General features: G+C 45.9%; 3 protein-coding genes across 3 annotated transcripts in view; 2 read left to right on the top strand and 1 right to left on the bottom strand.

Annotated features, from left to right (window-relative positions):
- Positions 1–5702, top strand: part of FBXO28 (F-box protein 28) — a 29363-nt gene extending 23661 nt beyond the window's left edge. Inside the window, exon 5 of the mRNA XM_044267434.1 lies at positions 965–5702. Within this exon, the coding sequence (XP_044123369.1) occupies positions 965–1359 (395 nt within the window). The 3' untranslated portion in view covers positions 1360–5702. The remainder of the gene's footprint in view (positions 1–964) is intronic.
- A 9175-nt stretch (positions 5703–14877) lies between these two features.
- LOC122918155 (F-box only protein 27-like) lies at positions 14878–16624 on the bottom strand. Its single transcript, XM_044266303.1, is given in 3 exon segments — positions 14878–15743; positions 15746–16144; positions 16147–16624. Coding segments are annotated over 3 exon segments (864 nt in total). The 5' UTR covers positions 16337–16624; the 3' UTR covers positions 14878–15468.
- Positions 16625–16911: 287 nt separating this feature from the next.
- DEGS1 (delta 4-desaturase, sphingolipid 1) lies at positions 16912–25986 on the top strand. Its single transcript, XM_044267432.1, has 3 exons — positions 16912–17064; positions 21620–22362; positions 25480–25986. Exons 1-3 carry the CDS (start codon positions 16983–16985, stop codon positions 25624–25626), a joined length of 972 nt encoding a protein of 323 aa, XP_044123367.1. The 5' UTR covers positions 16912–16982; the 3' UTR covers positions 25627–25986.
- The last annotated feature ends 536 nt before the right edge of the window (positions 25987–26522 follow it).

Genomic DNA, 26522 nt, shown 5'->3' with positions numbered 1-26522 from the left:
GGCCACTGCTTGAAAAGACAGGCCACGTAAGGCTGCTTTGAGCCCTGCCGCTACTTCTTTAGCAGCTCTTTTGCAGAAGTATATCCCTTATCTACTGAAAGACAAAATTGTTCAAAATATCTTCAACTCTCTCAAATCGTTTCAATCAGGAAAATCTTTTTTTAGTAAGACGTCACGTTCTGTTCAGATGAGTTATCTCCCTGGAGTGCTCAGTGGGGTGACTGAGCGGCTGGCTGTAATTGAATCATAATGCCTGTGGCATCTCAGTGTTAATCAGTTATTTATTGAGTACAGCACAGCACTGTACTGTGTCCTGTGGAGACTAAAAGGAAGTGTAATACTTGGTGTCTGCTCTCAAGGATCTTACTATATCAAAAGGTAAGACATATCCAGACTCGAAATTAAATTATCACTGGTAAGAGAAACATTTTAAAGAAGGGTCCATTGAAATGCCAAATGAGTAGCAGAGACAGGATCTTAAGAAGCTAGAACCATTTTTGACTGAGAGTTCACAAGAGGTAGGAATTGATCTAAGCCTTGCTGTATTTGTGGAAATTAGATAAAGGTAAGCAGAGAGAGAAGGAACAATGCATCTGTCTAGGAAGATACTATTTATATATATGTCTTGGCGGGTTTAGGGTAGGAATGGATCCATCCAGTCCTTTCAGAAAACCTTTAAGAGATAACATTTTTTTAAAGGGAGGTTATTTATGATAGTGATTTTTATGTCGATGTTACCTTTGTAGTCCTTGTCCATTTCCCGGCAATCCATACTTTGCCACGTGAACCCAACCATCAGAATTCAAACTCATTTACTGTTAAGACGGGTGTAGATTGCCAAGAGGAAATGACCAGAAGTGATATTATAAGGCTGTTCCATTTCAAAAGAAGTTTAATGAAGTATTACCAGTAGTGGGAGACATTTTAAGTGATTAATTGACCATTTAAAACCATTTCTCTGCAGTTCCAGGACCTTCTGCAGCCCTCACAACCATGCAGCTCTTCTCCAAGCAAAACCCTTCAAGACAAGAGGTTACCAAACTCCAGCAGCAGGTTAAAACAAATGGTGCCGGCGTGACTGTTCTCAGGCGTGAAATTTCTGAGCTTCGCACCAAAGTGCAGGAGCAGCAGAAGCAGCTTCAGGACCAGGACCAGAAGCTGCTAGAGCAGACCCAGATCATAGGCGAACAGAACGCACGCTTGGCGGAGCTGGAGCGCAAACTGCGGGAGGTCATGGAGAGCGCGGTGGGGAACTCCTCAGGGGCCGGGCAGAACGAGGAGTCCCCTCGGAAACGGAAGAAGGCACCAGAAGCCATAGACTCCCTTAGGAAATCGAAGCGTCTTCGGAATAGAAAGTAAAGTTGGGGGTGGGGGGCTTTCAAGCTCCAAAGGAAGACGCGGTTGAGCAGCCGAAGCAGTGATGCCCATCAGGATGCCCCAGAGGCTTCTGGGCTTTCAGACAGAACACAACTTCAACTTGAACTCTCACGGTTGGGACAGTCTTCTCCCGCTTCTCCTGGTTGAACTGATGCACAGAGTCTTTTTACTTTGCAATAGATTTGTACTAACCAGACCTGTCCTATCATGTTTTGAGGAGTTAACTTTTTTCTGTGCAGATAACGTTTAAAAGTAAGTTTATTTGTTTCTGCATATATGCACATTACAGAAGGATCTGAAACAAACCAGTCTGGACAGACTAGAAGTTAAGTTGAATACAGAAAGTGTCCTGTTTCACTTGAAAGAAAAGACCTACTTTTTAAATGGACAGTATCTTGTTCTAAAAAAAAAAAAAAAAAGTTGACTTTTTGTTATAAGTGACCTTTGTCTGGAATGTCTGAAAAGTAGTAAATGCTTTTTGGTATCGAAGTAATGGGTAACTAAAACAGACTTCCATAGTGTTGACTGTAAGAGGGGCCTCTACAGGATTGACCATATATTTTTATAAACTACTGGCAAGGGACTTATCCAGTTGTTCTACACGTTTTCAGTTCTCTTATGGGGCCACGCCCTGCATTTGCATGGATGCATGCCCGCATCGCCTAGTCAGCTCACAGAAAAAGCTCTTGGCACTGGCACCTTGAACTTCTCTACTTCTCCACCTTCTAGAGCAGCGTTAGCTTATTTGAGCGCCTAACACCTTCCACTGCCACAGCAGCTTGCCTCCAGGGAGGAATTAGTCCATTTGTCCTCCAGTTTTAGGAGAACAAGGGAACATTAAAGCCCATCGCTTTCTCTGTTCTCTGTAGGGTTCAGGTACAGTAGCCAAGGCAAGAACCCCAAACTCCAGGCTCTGTCATTGTCGGACCTCTGGGGACTGGTCATGTCCCTTCTTCACCACCGTGTGTGTTCATGGATCAGCACATGATCACCATGGGTGTGAGCAGGGGACCCAACTTGTAGGATGCAGTTTTACCACTGAAAGAAAACTCACTGAAGAAAATCCAACTATGAAAAAGCATTTTGATCATTTCATTTCTGGGGGATGACCTGAGGGAAGCTTTTAAATACTAATTTCAAGCTTTCCTTTTCCTACAACTTTAAACAGAAGCTTTAATTTTGTTTGCACTCCTGTTCTGAGCGTATAACTGGAAAAGCATGTCTTGCACTGTTCACCCTTCTAAGCGGTCACTTTAACAACCTCCAAATTGTGTACAGTGGTTACTTTCCCCAGTTGTATATTTTTGAGACCTTCAGCTATTACTGTCCTCGTTTTATTTTATGTACTAAATTATGTAGTTATTATTTGACTGATAAGTTCTTTTATCAACTCGTAACAGCTGTTGCCGTGGGCTTCAGTTATTTAAAATAGGTTTAGGTGTATTATAGAAAATTACCCCTGTCCAGTGGAAGTTGGACACCTGCAAAAAACCTAAGGTTTGGTAAGTACCTTAGTTGAATAAAAGCACAAGGTTACCACCCTTTCTGCCTGTCCACCATGACACGGTTATGCATCCTTTAATCTCACCAAACGAAGCTTTTTCTTACCCATTTTTAATATTGTCCTTCCATAATACTGTCCTTAGATTTTGATCAATTTTCTGTCTGACTTGGAAACTCCATTTACAATGTAGTATGTTTTCAATGAAGAAAAAAAAAAAAACATCTAACATCCAAGTGTTTTCATGGTTTGTTGGGAAGGTAATTTTAAAATAAACAATTTCCAAAAAACATTTGTCAGCCAAGGTCATCCATAAAAGTCCCCGTCTGGAACTCGTTTTCTCGGCAGGTGTCATTTTTGTAATCCTAGGATTTAGCCATATTGTTCTAACTCTGAAGCAGGCCTGCTGGGATACTCATGGCCATGAATAGTCTGCCTTCCCAGTAAAAGGAAGACTCTTGAGTAACCAGGTAACATGTTTACAGGTTTATAAAGTAGGATCCTTACACATTAAAGGGGTACAACCTCAGATGATTAGCAGTTGTTCTTGAATTATTTCAAGTTTCCTAGGTTTCTTTTTAAACTGCACCTACATACCCTAAATGTATGTAGAGCCTTCTGTTAGTTAGCATGAGTATTTGGCTTTCGTAGGAAGCATCCACACTATCGGAAGGTATTTTCTGTCTCAAAGTCCAAATTTCTACAAGATTCACTTGTAACTGTCCTAAGGCGCGTGAGTTGTACCTGTGAATGCACGAATGTTCATAAGAGTAGGAGAAGAAAGCACTACGGTTCAGTTATCTGTTTAAGTCTTCGATCTTACAGAAGACATCTTGCTTAAAAAAAAGTCAGGCGCTTGCTTTTGGATAGCTCAGTGGCATTGAGGGTTCGACAGATCACAAAGGATTTTCATCAGCTAAAACCGACAGGTCCCAGCAACACCGCAGATGAGCCTCCCGGATGGGAACCATCTTGCCCGGGGTCAGACACCTGTGGCTTCGCGGCATCTGTGAGTGTCATGTTGTGCTGGAGCGAGATGCCATGAGTTATTTGGGTCCTCGTCCTTGGCTGTTTCAGAGGAGACTTCTCTGTGTTAGCGGGTCACTCGCGCTTGTCAGTCGATGATGGCGCAGTGCCCACAACACAGACCCTTGGGAACAGGCGTCAGTCAGTTCCATGGGGACTTGCCCCCACCTCACCCATCCAGAGCCCTCTGCGTCTCTCCCGCACGGACTCGGCTCGGTTTTCCCCTAATCCCAAACACAAAGTCTTTCAAGACCTGAGGTTACTCAGCCTCCTGCTTTTTCAGCTCCTTTCTGGCTCTTCAGAGCCTGGAAATAATGGGGCAGACGCAAACGCAGTCCCCGTAACGAATCACACTGTATTAAAAAACCGTTGGGGTGCCATCTGGTCTAAAGCCACTGGTCTTAGAAGCAGCTTTTTGGGTTGGTTTGGGTTTTTTTGTTTTGGGGTTTGTTTTTTTTTAAACTTTTGGTAAAACGTGTTTTCTGGAGTACTGAACTTTACAGGGGCTTGCCTTAATCTCTATTTAGTAGTTTAAAGGTGTATGCACTATTACTCTACTTGTTAAAATGTTGCAATATTCTATGTAGCCCAGAAGGTGGGTAAAACAGTATGAGTCATGCCTAAATAAATAAGCTAAAGGTGTCATGATAGCTGGATTTTTTTTTGTTTTGTTTTTTAAGAAAAGATGGACATAGGAACAGAGGCTGTGTTTAAGAAGCAGACACCACGGCACCTTGAAATTGCACTATTTTATGCATTGTTTTCTATGCCATTTCGTAGCCTGCACTTTAATCTCCAAAGAAACGATGTGTGATGTCCCACTTCCTGATCAGTAGTGAACTGTTCACTGAGACAGGGCACTTAATTCTGTTTTACTGAAAGTTTCTTGGAGGTGGATCCCTTCCCTGAGTTCTCTATTTCCTTAGCCATAATATTTTCTAGGATCTAGGAACTCCTGGTCTTGTCTGTTCCCGACTGTGAGAATTTTAATTTAATGTAACATAAAATCTCATCCTTGGTGATCAGCACATTCTTACCTCCCGCCCTAGCTGTGAGTACCCATTTGTTAGCACTTATCCAGCCCTCTCAAAATATCATGGAAGTACGATCTCAAGTCAGGAATAGAGGCATTCTGAAAAGCAATCAGCCCGTATGATGCAGCCTCTCTTGGAACCGGCTATTTCTAATACGTAACGCATAAAGTCTGATCTGACAATGCCACCAATTTCTTGAGACATGAGACTCCATAACTAGTAGTCCAGGAAGGTTACGAAGTTAAAACTCCTCGGAAATAACAAGTTTCTATAGCCCACCATCTGAGGTCAATTCTTTTCAAAAAATACTAAAGCAATCTAAAAAAATGAAACCAGCAATCGGTTGACTGCTGCCCACCGTTTTCTTTCTAATAGCACTAAATTGTATTCACGGTAAGTAGAGGCTTAAGTAATGTTGGCCTTTTCCAGCTTCCTGAGAATCTCTGATCCTCAAGATTCCAAAGTTAAATCCAAATTTCTCCTGTTGTGTCTGAAAGAACTGTGGGATTTCGAAGCATATTGGAAATCTATCAGGTCCACTGCCAAAGTATACCGGTCCATATTCAAAGCTATACCAAAAGTTTAGAAGTGTTTAAAATTCCTTTATGTGGTACCATGTCTGTTTACTTATGCTCATGAGCACCAATAAATTACTAGTTTGGCTTCTGGAATTTTAACTGTTACAACCTAATTCAATTACTGGGAGTGAGAAGCACCTCCCGATCACACAACAGGGTACGTGAATAAATGTGTTGTAACCAGTGCTACTTGTTTTCTTTGTATTTCCTGCTCAAAAGATGGCAGAGTCCGCTTCTAACGGGCGCTGTGTTGCTAGTGCCCACCGGGGAAGCACAGCTCTGTGTGTGTTTTCCATGTGTTCTTTCGGTCTTCGCAGCCGCCTGATGAAGCAGGTGCACCCCACTTAGGGAACTTAACCACAGGCTGAGCAGCGTATCTCTAATATTAGACACAAGTGCCTCAGTGGGATTTGAACACAGACCTGCACACCTCCAACTCGGGTGCTTCCTGCTACGCTGTTCCACGTTCTAAACCAGCTAGAAGCTTTGAGACTCTAGATGGCCTTCATTCTAAGCTGAGCAATAACTACAGATGAACATTCCATACATCAAGAAGCAGTCAATGTCATGTAGAACTTAGCACAGAAGGGCAGCGCTTAGAGAAGGCAACTTTTGTCCTCAAGTTTTTTGGCCATGGATTCACCCTAGCAGGCAGATAAAACATTTTTAAGGCTTCTAGGACCTGTAATCCCATATGAGGCAGACCTCACAGACGGGATCCGAGGCCACTAACCCAAGTCTATAACTGCCTTACTATAATGTTTCCAATAATTCAGAGGAGTGGTCACCGCTGGTTCTTTCGCCCTGTCGGGGATGAAAACCAGTTAATTTTCCCAAATACCCTCCAGCTTGAAAACTAGAGGTTGAGAATTTCAGTGGAATTAAAACACCAGTCATTCTCACAAATTGGACTTCATGAAAGTTAAAAGTCTTGTGCCTTGGAAGACATGATCACACAGTTAAAAGGCACCCCACAACAGGGAGTGATTGCAACTCCCGCATCTGATTAGTGCTTAATAGCCACAACGTAGAGATCTCCTAAATCTCAGCCATGAAAAAAAAAAAAAAACCCAGTTTATTTATTTTTTTTAAAAGATTTTATTTATTTATTTGAGAGAGACAGTGAGAGAGAGCATGAGCGAGGAGAAGGTCAGAGAGCGAAGCAGACTCCCCATGGAGCTGGGAGCCTGATGTGGGACTCGATCCCGGGACTCCAGGATCACGCCCTGAGCCGAAGGCAGTCGTCCAACCAACTGCGCCACCCAGGCGTCCCAAAAAACCCAGTTTAAAAATGTGTGAGAACTTAGACATTTCTCCAAAGCGTACAGTCAAATGGCCAGGAAGCACATGTAGGATGTTTACCGGCACCCATCAGGATAATGCAAATCAAAGCTACAACAAGCTACCAGCTCATGTCCATTGTGATGGCTACTATATTTAAAAAACAAAACAAAAAAACCTGAAACTAACAGTATTGGCAAGGATGTAGAGATATCAGAACTATCCTGCCCTGTTGGTGGTCAGCTAAAGTGGTACAGCTGCTGTGGAAAAGAGAGTCCTCAAAAAATTAAAAATTGGAGCTTCTAGGTGGGTGAACCTGTGTCACGCGCATGGAGGGGACACGAAGTTCCAAACCCTTCTCCACTATCTCACCCCATGCATCAATTCCATCTGGCTGTTGATTCCCATCCTTCATCATATCCTTTCATAACACCAAAAAAGTGATAGAATTACCACATGATCCTGCAGTTCCAATTCTGGGTATGTAAAAGGACTGGGCAGCAGGGTCTTGAAGAAAGAAGTGCACGCCATGTTCCCAGAAGCTATTCACCATGGCCCAAATGCAGAAACCACCCGTGTCCACTGACATGAGTGCAGAAGCAAAACGCGGTGTGTTTTGCCTATCACAGAATATACTCAGCCTTCAAAAACAAGGAGACTCTGACCCCAGCTTCAACATGGGTGAACCTCAAGGGCAGCCTACTCAGTAAAATAAGCCAGTCACACAAAGAAAAGTACTGCAACTTCACTTACATGACATTCTTGGATTAGTCATACTCACAGGTGCAGAAGGGAGAATGATGGCTCCCAAGGGCTGGGGTTAGAGGGGTGAGGGGTAGAGAGTTTCAGTTTTGCAAGGGGAAAATGGTTCAGAAAATGGCTGGTGGTGATGGCGGACAGCTACAGATTTCCCTCTAAGTACTGATTGGCTGTGTCCCACCACTTTTGGTGTAGTGTGTTTTCATTTCCATTCATCTCAAAGTATTTTCTGACTTTCTTTGTGACTTTATCTTTGACCCTTTGGTTATTCAGGACTGTGTTGGTCAATTCCTACATATATGTGAGTTTCCCAAATTGCTTTCCATTTTTTACTTCAATTCTCATTCCACTGTGATCAGGAAACATACCTTGTATTATTGCAATCCTTTTTACTTTTCAAAGCTAAGTTTCCATCTGAAAGTATGTTCCATGTGCACCTGAGAGGAATATGTCTTCTGCTGTTTCTGTGTAGAGTGTTCTATACATAGTCTTTAGGTCCACGGGGTTCACAGTGTTTCCAAGTCTTCTATTCTCGGTGGATCACATACAATTGTTCTCTCCATTACTGGAAGTGGGATATTCAAGTCTCCAGCTATGACAGTTGAAATGTCTACTGGTCCCTGCAGTTCGATCAGTTTTTCTATCATCATAAAACGAACCTCATCATCGCTACGTTTCAAGTCTCTTGTGTCCAATACTTGCAAAACCACTCCAGCTTTCTTATCATTGCTGCTTGCATGACATATCTTTTCCCATTATTTTATTTTCAAGTTATTTGCATCTCTGAATATGAAGTGTCTTTCCTGTAGTCCCTATATACAGACAGTCCCCAACTTTACAATGGTTCAACTAAAAATTTTTGAACATTACAATGCTGCGAAAGCAATATGCATTCAGTAGAAACCATACTTCAAATGATTATTTTTTTCCTGTGTGAAACAATACTGTCTTGCGATGCTGGGTGGCAGCAAGTCACAGCATCCTGTCAGCCATGTGATCATGGGGGTAAACAACTGATACAACCATTCTACTTTTCACTTTCATTACAGTATAGCCAATAAACTACATGACCTATTCAACACTTTATTATAAAACAGGCCTTAGGGGACGCCTGGGTGGCTCAGTTGGTTAAAACAGGCCTTGTGTTAAGTGGTTTTGCCCAACTATAGGCCAATGTAAGTGTTCTGAGCACATTTAAAGGACGCATGGCAGAGCTATGATGGTATATAAGTTTGGTGTGTTAAATGTATTTTTTTTAAGATTTTTTATTTTATTTATTTGACAGAGAGAGATCACAAGTAGGCAGAGAGGCAGGCAGAGAGAGAGAGGAGGAAGCAGGCTCCCTGCTGAGCAGAGAGCCCGATGTGCGACTCGATCCCAGGACCCTGAGATCATGACCTGAGCCGAAGGCAGAGGTCTTAACCCACTGAGCCACCCAGGCGCCCTATTTTTTTTTTTTTTTGACAGAGAGAGATCACAAGTAGGCAGAGAGGCAGGCAGAGAGAGAGGAAGGGAAGCAGGCTCCCCACCAAGCAGAGAGCCCGATGCGGGGCTCGATCCCAGGACCCTGAGATCATGACCTGAGCCGAAGGCAGTGGCCCAACCCACTGAGCCACCCAGGCGCCCCTGTTAAATGTATTTTTTTAAGGTTTTTTTGTTTTTGTTTTTGTTTTTTAGTAATCTCTACACACAATGGAGGGCTCGAATTTGCAACCCTGAGATCAAGAGTTGCACACTCCACCAACTGAGCCAGCCAGATGTCCCTAAATGTATTTCAACTTATGGTTCATATTTTTAACTTACCAGGGTTTATCAGGACATAACCCTGTCCAAAGTTAAGGAAGATCTGTATTTAGAGCTTATATTTTTATCTAGTCTGTCAATCTCTGCCTTTTGATTGGATTCCTTAATCCATTTACATTTAATATTATGACAAAGTTGGATTTATCATCGCTATTTTACTTGTTTCTTATATGTCTCAAGTCTTGTTCCCCTTCTATTCCTCTGTGCTGATTTCTTTCATATTTAGTGAATATTTTCTTTTGCAAAATTTTAATTCCTTTAATGATTTTTTGTACTATGTGTTTTTGTTATGTTCACAGTGGTTGCTCTATGTGCTTACCATATACATCTTAACTTATCAGGATATTTCAATTCCAATGACATATAGAAATGTTACACCTACAGGCACCTGGGTGCCTCAGTGGGTTAAGCCTTTGCCTTTGGTTCAGGTCATGATCTCGGGGTCCTGAGATCATGCTCTCTCCTCAGTGAGGAGCCTGCTTCCCCCCTCTCTCTGCCTGCCTCTACTTGTGATCTCTGTCTGTCAAATAAATAACTTTAAAATCTTAAAAAAAAAAAAAAGAAATGTTACATCTATGTAGTTTCATTTCCTTTTCCTCTGCTTTGTGCTATTATCATTAAACATATTATATCTGTGTATGGTACAAATCCCAAATACACTGTTATAATTGTTACTTTATATGACCTTGTGCTTCAGAAAGAAACTGAGGGACTATATATGGAGTTGGTTTTACTCGCCTTATTTACCATTTTCATTTCTCTTAATTTCTTTCTGCAGATTTGAGTTACCATCTGGTATCATTTCCTTGATCTAAGGCAGCTTTGCTCCCATCGCATGTGCCATTATTGTTATTTATATTTGCATATTCTATCAGGCCAGTGATACAATTATATACGTATTGCTTTCTACAGTTGCTTTTTTTTTTCTACAGTTGCTTTTTAAATAAGTAGAAGAAATAAGTGTTTATTCTAGCTGTTATAATTACTTACCTTTGTGGGTGCTCTTTATTTTTTCATGTGGACCAAGTTACATTCTGGGGTCACTTTCTCTCAGCCTGAAGAACTTCCTGTAGTATTTCTTATCAAATGGCTGCTTGAGCAACAAATTCTCTCAGTTTATGTTTATTTGGAAATGCTTACCTTCATATTTGAAAGATAGTTTCTCATGGGGCACCTAGGTGGCTCAGTTGGTTAAGAGTCTGCCTTTGGCTCAGGTCATGATCTCCAGGTCCTGGGATCAAGCCTCATGTTGGGGTCACTCATCAGCACAGAGTCTGGTTCTCCCTCTCCCTCTCCCCCTGCTTGGGCACTCTCCATCTCTCTTTCAGATTAATGAATGAATAAAATCTTAAAAAAAAAAAAGATAGTTTTGCTGGATATAAGATCCTTAGTTGCCAGGATGTTTTCCCCCCAGCACTTGGACTATGCCATCCCTCTGCCTTCTGGTCTCCACTGCTTCCAATGAGGAGTTATTGGAAGTTTATGATGTGGGGTTTCCTTATATGTGATGAGTCATATTTCTCTTGCTCCTTCAAGATTTTCTCCTTGTGTTTCAGCATTTTGTAATGATGTGCCTGGGTGTTGATCTCTCATTTTGTCCATTGAGTCCATGAGCTTGGAGTCCATTGAGTTTCTTGGATGTATAGAAAAATGTTCTTCAATAAATGTGGGTAGTTTTCAACTATTTTTTTCTTTGAAAAATTTGCCTACATTCCCATTACACATATATTGATAATCTTAATGGTGTCTCACATTACTCTGAACTCTCTATTGTTTGCGTACATATATGTATGGTAAAATACACATAAGATAGTTTGCCATTTTAACCATTTTTAAGTGTACAATTAAGTGGCATTCAGTATATTCACAATGTGGTACAGCCACTATCCAATTCCAGAACTTTTTCATCATCCCAAACAGAAACTCTATACCCATTAAACAATAGCTTTCCATTCTCCACTTCCTCCAATCTCTGCTAGTGTCTGTAAATTTTGTCTATGTCTGGCCAACCTTTATACTTTAACCATAGCAACTTCCTTTTTATTGGGCTTTCATGGGAGGGAGGCAATTCTTTGGCTTAAAGGTATAAGTTGAAGAAAATTACTATCTGAGAAAAAATAAAAAATATAACCCAGATGGGGATGGGAATGTGGTGAGTTTCATTTGAAAGGATTTTTTTTAATACAGAGAGAGAGAACACATGTGCACGAGTAGGGGGTAAAGGAGAGAGAATCCCAAACAGGGTCCACACTCTGCATGGAGCCTGATGCAGGGCTCGCTCTTACGACCCTGAGATCATGACCCATGCTGAAATCAAGAGTCAAACGCCTAACTTACTTAGCCACCCAGGTGCTCCCATTTGAAAGGATTTTTTGAGTAGCTCTGGGGTCAGATTGTCCAATATGAAGTTGATATTCAGAGCCTGATAGGAAAAAGGAAACATACATAATGACCAAAAGACACATGAAAAGATGCTCAGTATCACTAATCATCAAAGAAAGGCAGTTGAATCCACAATGAGATATCATGTTATACCTGTTAGAATGGCAATTATTAAAAAGCAATCTTGTTGTTTAACTCTGATACTATCGTTAAAGTGTTTCTGCAAAATGCTTCATCTTCAAAGAGATTCATGGAGGGGCACCTGGGTGGCTCAGTGCGTTAAAGCCACTGCCTTCTGCTCAGGTCATGATCCCGGAGTCCTGGGATCGAGCCTCACATCGGACTCTCTGCTCAGCAGGGAGCCTGCTTCCTCCTCTCTTTCTGCCTGCCTCTCTGCCTACTTGTGATCTCTGTCTATCAAATGAATAAAATAAAATCTTTTTAAAAATTTTTAAAAAAGAGATTCATGGAAAGGACTTTACAAGCACAATTTTTTTGATAACTTTAAAATCATAAACTTAAACGGGGTACAAATTTCCAGAATTAATAGAAAAACTGGATTCAAGCAGAACAAATACTGAGTATATGCAACTGAATGAAATCACAACAATGATTATGACTTTTTATTACTTTTTGTTTGAATTACCACTGTTTCCCTAATGTTTTGTTTTTCCAGACCTGAGGCAATGCCTTCTCTTAAATTATCTATGACTTATAGCAATTTGGTAAAGGGTAGTTTTGTAAACAAAGATGAAATGTTTACCTTTCCTCTGTAATTATTCCCTCCAGAATTCAGAAACTCAAGAGTATTTTCATAAGTTCAATAAGAATCTGTTTTCTTCATAACGGGACACAACTGGAAACACTGCCCATATGACCAAGGGTTTGATTAGAATGTCATGTTTGAGAGAGACGAGCACTGGCTCAGATATGACCACACAGTTTTCAGGAACTGCTTGGATAAATCAGTCTGTAATCTTGCTCATGGGTAAGGAAGGAAGGTCACTTCCTTTTGCTAATTGGGCCAACCTTTCAGATGGCTGGATTTGTTGTCAAAACCCCCTACCCATCCACGATGGTAGAGACCTCTGGTCCTCCCTGTGATCCATCTTTCTTCTATTTCCAACTACTCCCCACTCCGCCTTCGAAGTCATCTAAAGGAATCTGCCTTTCACGGCCAGAGCATCCGTGCCTCATGTTTACCTTTCTCCAATTACAGCTGTACCTGCCCAATCAGACACAAATGCCCATGCAAATCATGGCACGTTCGCACCCCTGTGCTCTTATGATTACAAACCAGATGTGCCCACAATCGCCATCTCACCAGTGGCAGCCGTCCTTGCAGAGCCAAAGTTGTTCCTGATCATAGAATTGCCCTTGAACATCTTGTAGCTGGACAAGGTGTCCGCACTGTGGCCGATGCCACATGCCCCACACTTCCAGGGAAGCTGAAACTCAGCGACATAAAGTCACCAAAGAGGCTACTTGGCTTACAAAAGCAATTACTTCAATAGGGTCTTTCTCTGACTTGATTTTGATCAGTGTAGGTCTTGGGACCATGGCTCCAAAGTGCACCCAGACAGTGGGAATGGTTCTGCTTATAATAAGCAGAGCTGTCTCCCCAGTATACTGTATGCCCTCAAAAGCTTCAGATGCATGTTCACGGCCACTAAGAACCCAGCCCACGAGCTCCCCAGGAATGGAGAGTCAGAAACCGGACTAAGGCAATGACCCTCTAAGCAGCTGTGAGCCTGAAGTCATGACCTCTGCTTACCACAGAGCATCGGCAAACACTGAGACCTTCAGGGACCAAGTAGGGAGGGGCGCCAGGGCCGTACATTTTTCTTTTTAAAATATTTTATTTATTCATCTGACACACACTGAGAGAGAGTGCACAGGTAGGGAGAGCGGGAGAGGGAGAAGCAGGCTCCCCGCTGAGCAGAGACCTGACATGAGGCTCAATCCCAGGACCCTGGGATCATGACCTGAGCTTAAGGCAGAAGCTTCACCTACTGAGTTATTCAGGTGGCGTCCCACCAGGGCCTTAAATTTTGATCTTGTCCTCAGGGGAGCAAAACGTTGGATTAAAAGTGTGAGAATTGTTTAAAAAAAAAAAAAATGACAAGGCCACAGAAGGAATCAATTGTGTTCCGTCCCAGTCAGCAAACTGAGACCTAACACACAACCCAGCTTTGCACTTGGCTGCTCCCAGGTCACCGGACCTTCAGTCCCTGAGTCTGAACTGTTCTGTACCAGCTGGTGGAGGGCGGGAGGGGGCACAGCCCCTGGCATGAGAAGAGATCATTCAGCCCCGGGCCGCCACCAGCAGGGGGACCTCTTGACTCAGGAAAGGGACTTTCAGCCCCAGGTCCCAACTTGCAGGAGACCCCTGATATGGGCAGGGAAACTTCAGTCCTGGGTCCCCCCAGCGAGGGACCCCTGATGCTGGGAAGGACCTTCAGCCCCAGGACCCCACCAGGGACGGGAACTTTCTGTCGCGGGAGGGATCCTTCAGTCCTGGCTCCCCACCAGCGAGGGGACCCCTGATGCGGGCAGGGATCCTTCAGCCCAGGTCCCTACCAGGGAGGTGAACCCCTGACATGAAGAGGGGACCTTCAGCCCCAGGTCCCTACCAAGGAGGGAACCCCTGATGCCGGGAGGGATCCTTCAGCCCTGGCTCCCCACCAGCATGGGGACTGCCTGAGGTGGGGAGGGGGCTTTCAGCCCCAGGTCCCCACCAGCAGGGAGGACTACCTGACCCAGGGGACAGGGGACCTGGCTGGATCCCACCCAATTCTCACTAGAAGCCCACACACCGCACCCCAGGCTCTGAGGCCATAGTGTGTGACACTCAGAGCAACTCTGCTGGGTGGGATGCTGGAAGAAATTGTAGGGTTTTTTTTTTTCTTTTTGGCAAAATAATAAATTATGTGAGATTGGCAGATAGTTGTTGCTGATATATTTGTCTCTCAATGTTTACAGAACTTTTCAAAATAAAATTTTTTTTAAAAAAAGAGTTTATTTGTGAAAGAGAGCACATGAGTGGGGTGAGAGAAAGGAACAGTGAGAGGCAGAGGGAGAAGCAGACTCCCTGCCAGTCAGGGAGCCTGATGCAGGGCTCTATCCCAGGTCCCTGAGATCATGCCCTGAGCCGAAGGCAGACACTTAACCTGAGCCACTCAGGCCGAGAAAAAAACATTTTATACACCACACAATCACTGGGGTCCTTGAGGATCTGCACACATTTTGGGGGGCTAATTGGCTTTCAGTTTTGAGACCTGGTCCCCGCCTTAAAGCTGGCCGACATTCTGTCTGCCACCTGAGGTGGCTGGAATTTTCCTAGCAGTAAGGACGAGATTCCACTTCAGAGAAGGCAGGCCTTCTGTAAAGGGACCGATAAAGCTCCTGAAGCAGAAAGGCAAGGGCAGAGGGGAGTGGGGCTGAGCAGATGCCCTCTGCCGGGAGGACCAAGAACCCCTCCAGGTCCAGCATTCCTCCGTGCTCACCAAGGGGAGGACGGCCCTGTAACAGCAGTACGTAGCTCTGACGGAAGAACTCTCTTCTAGTAGTTTGCAGAACCTGAAGACGGTGCCCAGCGGCCCCTCGATCCCAGGATCCCAGGGAGGTGATATCCATCCTTGGTTCATGAGAAGTCCTGGTCAGCGGTCCCAGGTCCCGGAAGGCACCGCTGAGGTTGTTTTTCAAGGGTAGCTCTCCACTAAGACAGTCAGGCCCGCACGACCACACTGGAGTTGGTGACACGGGCTCCATAGTGACCAGCCCAGAACTGCATGTCCTGGCTCCAGTGTTTGAAAGACACAAAGCGCATGCCCGTCTTGATGTTGGAGAACACGTGGGTGACCTGAAAGCAGAAGTGGTTGTTCCCCTGCTGGACGGGTTCGAGGGAGGAAGAAAATTCATCCAGGACGTTCAGCCTGGCATCTAGAAGCTGGACAAGGAGTCGGTACACACAACCACAGTCGTCTCGGGCTCCCCACCAAAGACACAGATCTCAATCTTGCCACTATCTAGAAGCTCTGGCCACAAACCCTCCTCCACCAGATCCAAGACCTGCTTTTTGCGACACCACTTGTAGGAAGACACGAAGCAGTTCTGCGAGGGGGCCCCGGGCACCTGTGTCAGGTTTACCTCCACCACCCAGCCGTCCCCACCGTGCTGCACCGTCCAACCCTGGAGACCTTCCTGGCCGCAGGGATTGAGGAGAAGGTTGCGCCCGAACTGTAGGAGCTTGCAGAAGCGGCTCAGGAGGACGCGCGGCTCAGGAGGACCGGCCTGGAGGCATCTCAGGAGGCCGGGCCTGATGTCGAGGCGCGCCGGCAGGCAGCTGCGGACAAGCGGCAGCAGGGCGCCCTGCTCCCGGGCCAGGATGCGCATCCACAAGCCTGGCTGTCCACCAGGGCACGCCAGTCCCCGCACTCCCGGCGGCAGGAGGTCCGCAGCGTGCGCGGGGGCACGTGGCTCAGCACCAGCAGAAGCAGCTCCGGGGAGAGCCGGCTCAGGTCCAGCACCTCCTCGGGTTCCGGCTCCCGCGCGGAGACCCGGGCGCGCGGGCGTCGGGAGGCCCCGGCGTCCATGGTCCACTCCAAGAGCAGGGGCGGCGGTGACCTGGATCAGAGCCCGGGCTCCTCGCCGGTGGCTCTCTCCTGTCCTAACAGTATCTTCCTCTTTGTGGTTTCAGCCCAAGTCTCTTTTGTAAAGGAGAAGTCGTGACTAATTTTGGAACAGAAAGCCCTCGCAGAAGAGGCTGTGGCCGCGACTGTCCCCGAGCGGCCGCGCGCCCGCGCCCTCCTGAGGTTCCGCTTCCCGCCGCAGCCGAGAAGCGCCGCCAGTGACGGGCACGCCCCACACCGCTCAGCTGCGGCAGCCCGCCGCGGTTACAGCCGGTGGAGGGCAGCCTGCCTAGTCTAGCGACCGCCGCTGACGTCACGGGGCGCGGCCAGTGGGGTGGGGCCAGAACGCGGAGAGAACCAATGGGATGTAGGGGCGGGGGCCGGAGGGACGGGGACTTGGAGGCAGGACCAATGGGCCGGCGGGCTGGGGGCGGGGCGGGCGAGGAGACCCCCCCCTCCGGCGGCGCAGGACCAATGGGCTGGCGGGGCGGGGCGGGGCGGGGCCGCGGGGTTCCGCCCCGGCCTCTGTCTTCACCCGGAGCTGCAGCGCCGCTGCCTCGGAGGAACCGGGCCGGAAGCGAGAGCCGGTGCGGGTCCGCCAGCTGCCGCCATGGGGAACCGCGTCGCGCGAGAAGACTTCGAGTGGGTCTACACGGACCAGCCCCACGCCAGCCGGCGCCAGGAGATCCTGGGTGAGGCCGGGCTCGCGCTCCGTTATGTGCGCGCGGCCTCCCGCCGCCGGGGCGCGCTCTCCGCGTCGGCCTGGCGCCCGGGCGCCCGCGGCCCGTTAAAGAGCCTGTGGGGGCTCGCGGCGGGCCGGGTCTCGGGAGCCCCGGTGGGGAGGTCCGGGTGTTTCCGGTAGGGAGGGGGCGCTCGGGGGATCGGGGGTCCCGGCGGGGGCGTCCAGGGGGCTTCCGGCGGGCGAGGGGCTTCCCGGCAGGCCCAACCACGTCCTTGGCTCGGAGAGCCTCCGGCGCCGGCCCCGGGAGCGCGGGCGCCGGCGGGTGCAGGGCAGGGCGTGGTCCTGGGCCTGCGAGCCCCGTGCCGCCGAGCTCCCGGGGGCTGACGCCGGCAAGCGGTCCTGGCCCGGGGAGGGGGCGGTGGGCTGCGAGCGGGGGCACGCCTTGAGGCCGCGAAGACCCGCGCAGGGAAGATCGGCAGAGCTTAACCGGCTGCTCCCGCACTGGGCATCCAGGGCCCCTCGCTCCTGGCTCGCTAGGCCTCGGCGGGCCCTGCAGGTGGAGGGCGCGCTCAGCTGCCACGAGCTGCTCCCAGGCCGCTCCTGACGCCGGGGCCGGGCACTGTGCTGAGTGGGTTACAGACACCACCCCGCTGGGCGCTCGCAGGAGCTAGTCCCTGGTACCCCCACTCTAACGACGACGAGTAGGTAAAGAGTGAGGAGGGGTGCAGGGGTTCCGATCGAGGCAGATGCTCTCCACCTCTTCGAAAAAATCAGGAAGCCAGCGGGTGCCAAGTCGAATAGGAGGAATGATTTCTCACAAAGCCCCTACGTGGCTTTTCTTCTCAACATCCATTTGCCCAGTGAGCAGAGAAAGCCAGCCCAAATTTTGCTGGGGTGTCTAGAGTTAGGAATTTCATGCTTTTAGAAATTGGAGTTAGTAGGTCCAGTTAAAATGGATTTTTGAAAAAATGGAATCAGTAAATTGGTAGCTTGAATCTTTACAGTTGCTATTCAGGATAGCCTTTTAAGAGACTTCAGTTATTGGGTGTGTGCTTTCTTTTTATTTTTAATTAAAACGTATAGTTTGCATGATTACACAGGAGAGACAGTGTCTGATACATTTGATCTATGCCTTAGACAGTCAACACACCTGGTAAGAACAGTGCGACGTCTACCTTGTAAAAGACCCAGTGCCTCAGTACTGGAACTTAGCCATGGATTTAATATTCAGATAATCAAGGAAGTGAAAAGGTGCCTATTGATGCTTATCTTGACAATGAGCCTTTTCCCACATACTTAACATCACCGAACCATTTCACTGGGAAAGTAAAAGGATGACAGATTCCTCAATAAAAATATAGCCCTTTTCCCTGCGGGTGCAAATACTGCTCAGTATCCCATTTCAGGAGTGGAGATGGAATAACCCCAGGAAAGATGAGAATACTTAAATGATAAAGAGATAATTCTGGAATTGGCTGGGTTTTGGCAGGGAAGAGAGAGCCTTGAGAGAACATGGATGTTTTTTAATAACTGACATCTGTATGCTAAATGTGTGTTTGGAGTTATATTTAAAGTTCATTTGAAAGGTGGCTTAGTTGGTTGAGCATCTGACTCTTGATTTCAGGTCAGGTTCAGGGTCATAAGACTGACCCCCCCACCCCCGCCCAAGCTGGATTCCAGGCTGGTGTGAAGTCTGCTTAAGATTCTATGTCTCTTTTTTTTTTAAAGAAAAAAAATGACCTCCTTAATGAAGGTTAGGAACGAGACCGTTATTAGTGGGTTAAGTAATACAGCACAAGAAATGCTCCTTTTACTGCCCATCCACAGGGAAACCGTGTTTTTTAACAGCTTCATTAAGAGACAATGCACGAACTATAAAATTCTTCCATTTAAAGCATACAATTCAGTGTTCTTTAGTGTGTTCACACAGTTGTGTAACTACCAGTACAGTCTAAGTTTTAGAACATTTTTGTCTTCCCAGAAAGAAACCCCATACTCAAAAGCAGTTCCTGTGTTCCCCGGTCACACTCCTCAGCGCTAGGCCACCACTAATCTACTTTCTGTCTCTGGAGATATTACCTATTCTGGACTTTTTTTTTTAAGATTTTATTTTATTTGAGAAAGAGAGAGCATGAGCAGGGGGACAGGCAGAGGCACAGCCAGACATCTTGCTGCATAGGGAGCACAGCGTAGGGCTCGATCCCAAGACCCTGGAACCATGACCTGAGCAGAAGGCAGACGCTTAACTGACTGAGCCAACCAGGGGCCCCTGTTCTGGACATTTCTTATAAATGAAGTTACACAGTCCTTGGTCTTTTGTGACTGGCTTCTTTCCTTTATCATTTTGTTTTCAAGGTTCTTCTATGTTGTACTAGGTCAGTATTTTATTCCTTTTATCCACCAAGGAAAAGTCGACTGTTTGGCTATTTGACACTTCATTTATTCGTTCTTCAGTTGCTAGACTGTGGGGTTGTTTTCACCTTATGACTACTACGAATAATGCTGCTGTGACCCCTCACCAGGAAGTTATTAGATGGATATGTTTTCATTCCCCTTGGATAGCTGCCGAGGAGTGGAATTGCTGGGTCATTGGTAGCTCTGTGTTTAGCATTTTGAGAAACAGCTAGATTCTTCCAAACCAGCTGACCGTTTTACTGGTTGCTGTCACCAGCAACTTGTATGGGCTCCGGTTTCTTTATATCTTGATTACTGCCTGTCTTTGTCATTGTAACCATTTTAGCATGTGTGAACCAGCATCTCATTTTGGTTTCAGTTTGCGTCTTCCTAACAACTGATAATGTCAAGCATTTCTCATGTGCTCATTGGTCACTTGTGATTTTGGTATAGTATCTAAGAAATCACAAAGGTTATGGAGATTTACTTCTGTTTTCTTATGAGAGTGTTATAGTTTTCTTGTATTGAGGTCTGTGATCTGTCTTGAGTTACTTTTTGTGTATGGTGTGAGGAAGGGGTCCATCTTCATCTTTTTGGATGTTGATAACCAGCACCATTTGTTGCAAAAAGTCTTCTTTCCCTATTTAATTATAGCGGTACCCTTGTAGTATTGATTTTTATGTACTAAAATAAGCTTTGCCAACATTTGGTACGGAATTACTTGGAGCAACTTGATTTGTCTGAGAACGAGGCAGATGAATTTCGTCATTTTAGACTATCTGAAATGTGTATTGCCTTCTATCCTTTGTCAGATGTGTCAGTTTAGCCAAGTTTTAAATAAGGTAAAGATGCTGGAGCAGAAACACATAATACTACTTACTGAATGAATTCTTCAAGGAATTCTTTATTCTCCACCAATTAACTGAACAGTTGTTATTCTATTGTTGGAGAATTGCTCCTCAGATGCTCATATTTTACTGAATGACATGGAAGGAAAATTAGTTTTAGACAAATTCACTTCTAGGCCTCTAGGGTTACTTTTTCTTTGTCTCTTGCCTCCAAAATTATTCATTGTTGATAAAATGAACTAAACCAATGACGATTAAAGTTTAGGGAGCAGAGAGAGAAAATGGGGAGTTATCCACTTGGGTTAGTTCTACCCTCATGTCGTATATATAAAACCGGACTTCGGTAGTCTGCCTTGCAGTATAAGCTCTCCTTGAATTCCTTGGTTCACATGTAGGGGAATGAGGATGAAGCTGCTCCTTTCCCTTCTTTATCTGAATGACCGAGCTCAAGAAGGTCCTTTCCCCTCATGCTGTCCTGGGTCATACCTGCTCAGCAACACATAAAACCAAAGACCCTGGGGCTCCCTCTTGTTGTGGGAGGAGGGGGTGGGTAAGATCCAGAGAAGAGTGTGCATTTGCCCTTAGAGGACACTTGCCTAAAATGCAGAGATTCTGTTACTGGCCTTTTTGGTCATACTTGGATATTTGCATGTAGATTCAACAGTGCAAATAAGAATCTGACAAATTAGCACCGTGCAGTTCTCACACATTATCCTGATTTCCTGATGCCTGTCAGGAGACCACACAGGCAAAAATCTTAGCTATCTGAATGTCTAAAAATAGGGAAGTGGGTAGAAGTTACAACTGGCAACTAGAAGTAATTCCATCATTATAAAGGAAATTATAAGATCTAAGTATGTGTGTTTTACAACAAATATATATCGTATGTAAGTACATTGCATATACATGATACGTAAGTATATACATATGTTGTACCTTCTGTCAGACACTGGAATAGATTTATCAGACTATGATTGCAACTTTGCAAAACTTACCATTTTATATACAAAGAACTGTTAGGGGTGAAAAGGGAATTGGGCACCATGAAATCTTTACTCATTTGTGATTTCCTTTCTGTTCTGTGTGGAGTGTAGAATTTGAGGCTAATTTTTCCTGCACAGATTTGTTGTGACACGGTATTTGGTAACTTTACTATTGGAATATACTCCTCCTGTAGTGGATAAAGCCTCTAGTGGAGGGCATATGATTGGGAAGAAGAAAAAAATTAATTAATGCATTAATTTAATGGGTGTTGATTTAATCATAATTGCAGAACGAGTGTGTGCTCTTCTCAGTTCCTGGTTTGTTTGTTTTTCTTTACAGCAAAGTATCCAGAGATAAAGTCCCTGATGAAGCCCGATCCCAACTTGATCTGGATTATAACCATGATGGTTCTCACCCAGCTGGTTGCGTTCTACTTAGTGAAGGACCTGGACTGGAAGTGGGTCATATTTTGGGCGTACGCCTTCGGCAGCTGCATTAACCACTCTGTGACTCTGGCTATTCATGAGGTCTCCCACAATAGTGCCTTTGGCCACTACAGAGCTATGTGGAATCGCTGGTTTGGCATATTTGCCAATCTTCCCATTGGCGTTCCCTACTCAATCTCCTTTAAGAGGTATCACATGGACCATCATCGTTACCTTGGGGGTGATGGCATCGATGTGGATATTCCCACCGATTTTGAAGGCTGGTTTTTCTGCACCACTTTCAGAAAGTTTATATGGGTGGTCCTTCAGCCTCTCTTTTATGCTTTCCGACCTCTGTTCATCAACCCCAAGCCCATTTCTTACCTGGAAATTATTAATACTGTGATCCAGGTCACTTTTGACATTATAATTTACTACGTTTTGGGAGTTAAATCTTTGGTCTACATGTTGGCAGCATCCTTACTGGGGCTAGGTTTGCACCCGATTTCTGGACATTTCATAGCCGAACATTACATGTTCCTCAAGGGACATGAAACCTACTCGTATTACGGGCCCCTGAATCTGCTCACCTTCAATGTGGGTTACCATAATGAGCACCATGACTTCCCCAACATTCCTGGAAAAAGCCTTCCACTGGTAAGTAAAGAGATTTGACACAAACTCTTAATTTCTGGGGGCTTTATGGCCAAAATCAGCCTCAGCTTTCCCATTTTAAAAGGAATCTAGTAGGGACACGTGGATGACTCAGTCAGTTACATGTCTGCCTTTGGCTCAGGTCATGATCCCCTGGGTCCTGGGATCGAGCCTCCCCCCTCCCCCCTCAGGCTCCCTGCCCAGCAAGGAGCCTGTTTCTCCCTCACTCTCAAATAAATAAAACCTTAAAAAATAATAAAAGGTTCTGGTGTATTTTGCCCATCTAAACTCATCAAAGCAAACGACAGGTGTGCGTCCTTTGTGTGCCCTCCTTAGAGTCATCCACATTCCCTCTGAGTCCCAAAGCCTAGCAGTGGCCCTTGGGTCCGGAGTGCTGGAGGATTTGCCAACTTATAAACTATGTCAGAGACTGAGAAAGGAGTTCTGTGCGAAGTGAGCTCAAGTTCACCTTGCTTTCATCGCTGTTACATTGATGGGCTAAGATTTATGTGTTGGCTTGTTGGGAAATGCAGACGTCCCACGCAGTTGGCCCGTGCATTAATAAACAGTTTCCAGGGTGGCAAACTTTCTGCAGGCAGGACCTGCCTGTTCCCCACGCGGCAGTGTATTGTTTGTGGAGGACGTGAAAGAACACAGCTTGACCCCCTCATCGCTCCGTCCTCTGCAAAGGCCCACCTTTGTAACTTCGCTTATCTTTTTGGTGAATTCTTTTATTAGAGTTCCCTTCCTCAAAATCGGTGGCTTTTACAGTTTATTACCAAAAAGTGTTTCCATAATTCTAAAAAGGGGAATATGTATGAAATGTAATACTAGTTTTTTAAAATTTTTTAAGCTCGGATATAAGGGAGTTAACTTTTTTTTTTTTTTTTTTTTAGATTTTATTTATTTATTTGACAGCACAAATGAGCACAAGTGGGGGTGGGTGGAGGGAGGGAGAAGCAGATTCCCCGCTGAGCATGGAGCCCAATGTGAGACTCAATCTGAGGACCTTGGGATCATGACCCAAGCTGAAGGGGATGGTTAACGACCGAGCCATCCCAGGTGCCCCATGGGCGCTATTGACAAATATTTTATGCCATCATATCTACCCAATTGAATTTAATGGATTTCTTCATAACAGTTTAACTATTGACATGATTATAAACACGTGAGAACTAAGTCTGACGTCTGATTACGAATGGATTCCCACTCGAGGAAAAGAGAGGTCTAGAGAGGACATTGGGTCAGTGGGGAAGCTTTAAATCTATAGCGTATCGCAGAGAATATTGTGTTGCTGTTAACTTTCTTGGGTGTGAAAATAGCTAGCATGGTGGCTTTGTAGGAGAATGTCTTTGTTCTTAGGAGGTCCATATTGAGTATTGGGCTGGCATGTTAGGGGTGAGTTGTCACATGTCTGTGGCTTGCTCTCCAGAGGCTTAGTGGAGAGAGCATATTAGATGGTGTATGTCCATGCAGACAGGAAGCGACTTAGGGTGGTGGTGGGCCCGGGTAAAGGGCGTTGAGGTGTCTGTTCTCTCTTTCAACTTTTCTGCAGGTGTCACATTTTTCAAAATAAAATGTTTGGGGGAAAAACCATGCAACTGGAGCCAAGTTTGAAAGCAGGTGTAATGTGTCTTGTGTCGCCTGACCTGTGCACACGCCTGACAGCAGGGGAGGCCTCGTTCGCCTCTTTACTAAAGAAGTGAATTTCCCTTTACTTTTCAAAGAGGGTACAAAGCTGGTTGCCCTTTAAACAACATCAACATTAACCACAGAGTTGATCCTTGAACAACACAAGGAGCGGGGGCACCAAGTCCCCACAGGGTTGAAAATCCACATATGACTTTTGATGCCCCCGAAACATAACTGCTAGCCCACTGTTGACAGCAAGCTGAACCCTGATATAAGCAGTCGGTTAACATGTATTTTGTACGTTATACGTGTCATATACAGTGTTCTTGCAGTGAGGTAAGCTCGAGAAGAGAAAGTGTTAAGAAAATGGCAAAGAAGAGAAGTCACATTTACAGGACTGCACTGTGTTTAGTGAAAACACGTCTGTGTATACATGGACCCATGTGGCTCAGACTGTGGTTCAACTGTGTGGTCAGCTGTACCTTAACTTAAGGGTTTCTTTCTTTCTTTTTTATTTTTTTAATCTTCTTTTAAAAGATTTTATTTATTTATTTATTTGAGAGAGAGACCGTATGGGGGAGGGGCAGGGGGAGAAGTAGACTCCCCGCTGAGTAGGGGGAGCCCATTGCGGGGCTCGATCTCACGACCCCGGGATCACAACCTGAGCTGAAGGCAGACCCTTCACAGACTGAACCACCCAGGCGCCCCCATCTTACTGGGTTTCTTGAACATTCCCCAACCTGAGAATTTGCTTGCTTCAGACATCACTTGCCGCAAGGCCCACGGTGAGCAGTGTCTGTTCCCTTCCTGCCGGCTGCCTGCTATCACAGTCCTGAGCTGCCGTGACAGGTGTCCTCAGAGCTCTGCGCCTGGTCTTCCCTTAGCGGCTCTTCCTGTCAGGTGTGTTTCAGGGAGCATTCTGTGCTGTGTCCTCAGCAAGTCACTGCTGTTTATTGGATCCTTATATTACGGTGGTTACAGTGCATGATGTTAACAGGTGTGTGTGACAAGGTTTCTTGTAACAGATTTAGTAAGATATGACTTACATCTGTAGCTCAGCCCTCACCATTCGGGGCCACGCGGGCAGCTTAGTCAGTGAAGTGTCTACCTTCAGCCCAGATCGTGACTGCAGGGTCCTGGGATTGAGCCCTACATCGGGCTCCCTGCTCAGGGGGGAGCCTGCTTCTCCCTCTGCCTCTGCTGCTCGCTCTCTCAAATAAATAAATAAATAAATCTTAAAAAAATAAATAAATAAAATCAGGCCGCCGTTCAGAGCTTGATGGGACAGTCTGTGATCCTAGAGGGTCGAGTATATGTCACTGTCGAACTGCTCTGTGCTGGAGTCCGGCCGCGGCTCTTACATATGAGCGTTTGGGGAGGGAGGCGGCCCGAGGGTGGTTCCTCTTCTTGGTGCTGGTGTCCGGAGTTGGCCGTCACGTCTGGCCAGCCTGACTCCGCCAGCACTCACTTGCATGTCTGCCCTCGCAGGTGAGGAAGATCGCCGCTGAGTACTACGACAACCTGCCCCACTACAACTCGTGGATTAGAGTACTGTATGACTTCGTGACGGATGACACCATAAGTCCCTACTCGAGAATGAAGCGGCATCAGAAAGGCAAGGTGGTCCTGGAGTGAAGGTCCTTTGGACTCAAGGAATTCTCTGTGGAGCTTCACGAGGGCTGCAAAGTGGGCTTTTATGCGCTATTAATCGAAGCCCAGTGAGGCGGAGACGCTCCTCGTGCGGGTCCCAAGCGTGAGCCCCGCGGTCCCCGGAGCTTCCCTGGCTTCCCACTGTCAGCCTGTCCAGCCCGCGCTCAGCTTGGCTCCCACGGAGCGTGTGTGTCGCATCATCGTTGTTGAGGACAGTTTCCCTGATGCCTGACATTTTGTAAGCGTATCGTAAAGAAGCTTTAAAAAAAGCTATTTCTAGTACATTATTTTCACTATAAAGTTGTACTTTATTAAAACAGCTAATAAACTGAGCTATTAATCACAGTAGTATTTATCACATTTTCATACTTTACTGTCTTTATATAATACAGTACTGGGGTGAGTTTACTTTAAAATGCTGCCACCCCCACCCCCAAAATCTGGAAAGATCTTTCCCTATAAGCTGAATTTTTAACTTTTACTATTGTAAGTGGAACTGAGAACACACACTCCTGAATCCTGCAGAGCCTTGTAAATAAATAAAGGACTTACTGTGATCGATCACATCCAACACTGAACTTCCTTTTCCAGATGCAGCGACCCTCAGATTAGAAGCTGCTCCCCCTGTATTGCAGCAGGATGGGGGTGCGGTCTGAGCAGACAGCTGGCTTTACGGGGCCAGTACCCCGGGCCGAACTCTGTCAACGGGGGTAAACGGAGTGTGACGTGGTGAAGTGTTTTATTTTTTCATCTTCATTTTTCTTTCTTGTTTTTTTTATTAGAGGGAGAGGCAGAGGGGGAGAGAGAATGTCAAGCAGCCTCCACACCCAGCAGGGAACTTGACTAGGGGGGAGCTTTCGTGACCCTAAGGTCATGACCTG

Source organism: Neovison vison, chromosome 10 (genome assembly GCF_020171115.1).
Source record: "Neovison vison isolate M4711 chromosome 10, ASM_NN_V1, whole genome shotgun sequence".
Taxonomy (NCBI): Eukaryota; Metazoa; Chordata; class Mammalia; order Carnivora; family Mustelidae; genus Neogale; species Neogale vison.
This window is presented reverse-complemented; position numbering and strand designations above follow the sequence as displayed.

Bases quoted from the DNA above. Each gene is read 5' to 3' on its own strand.
- DEGS1 (XM_044267432.1), top strand. From the start codon at position 16,983: ATGGGGAACCGCGTCGCGCGAGAAGACTTCGAGTGGGTCTACACGGAC. The intron at 17,065-21,619 runs GTGAGGCCGGGC...TTTTCTTTACAG, and splicing joins CCGGCGCCAGGAGATCCTGG to CAAAGTATCCAGAGATAAAG. The intron at 22,363-25,479 runs GTAAGTAAAGAG...CTGCCCTCGCAG, and splicing joins CTGGAAAAAGCCTTCCACTG to GTGAGGAAGATCGCCGCTGA.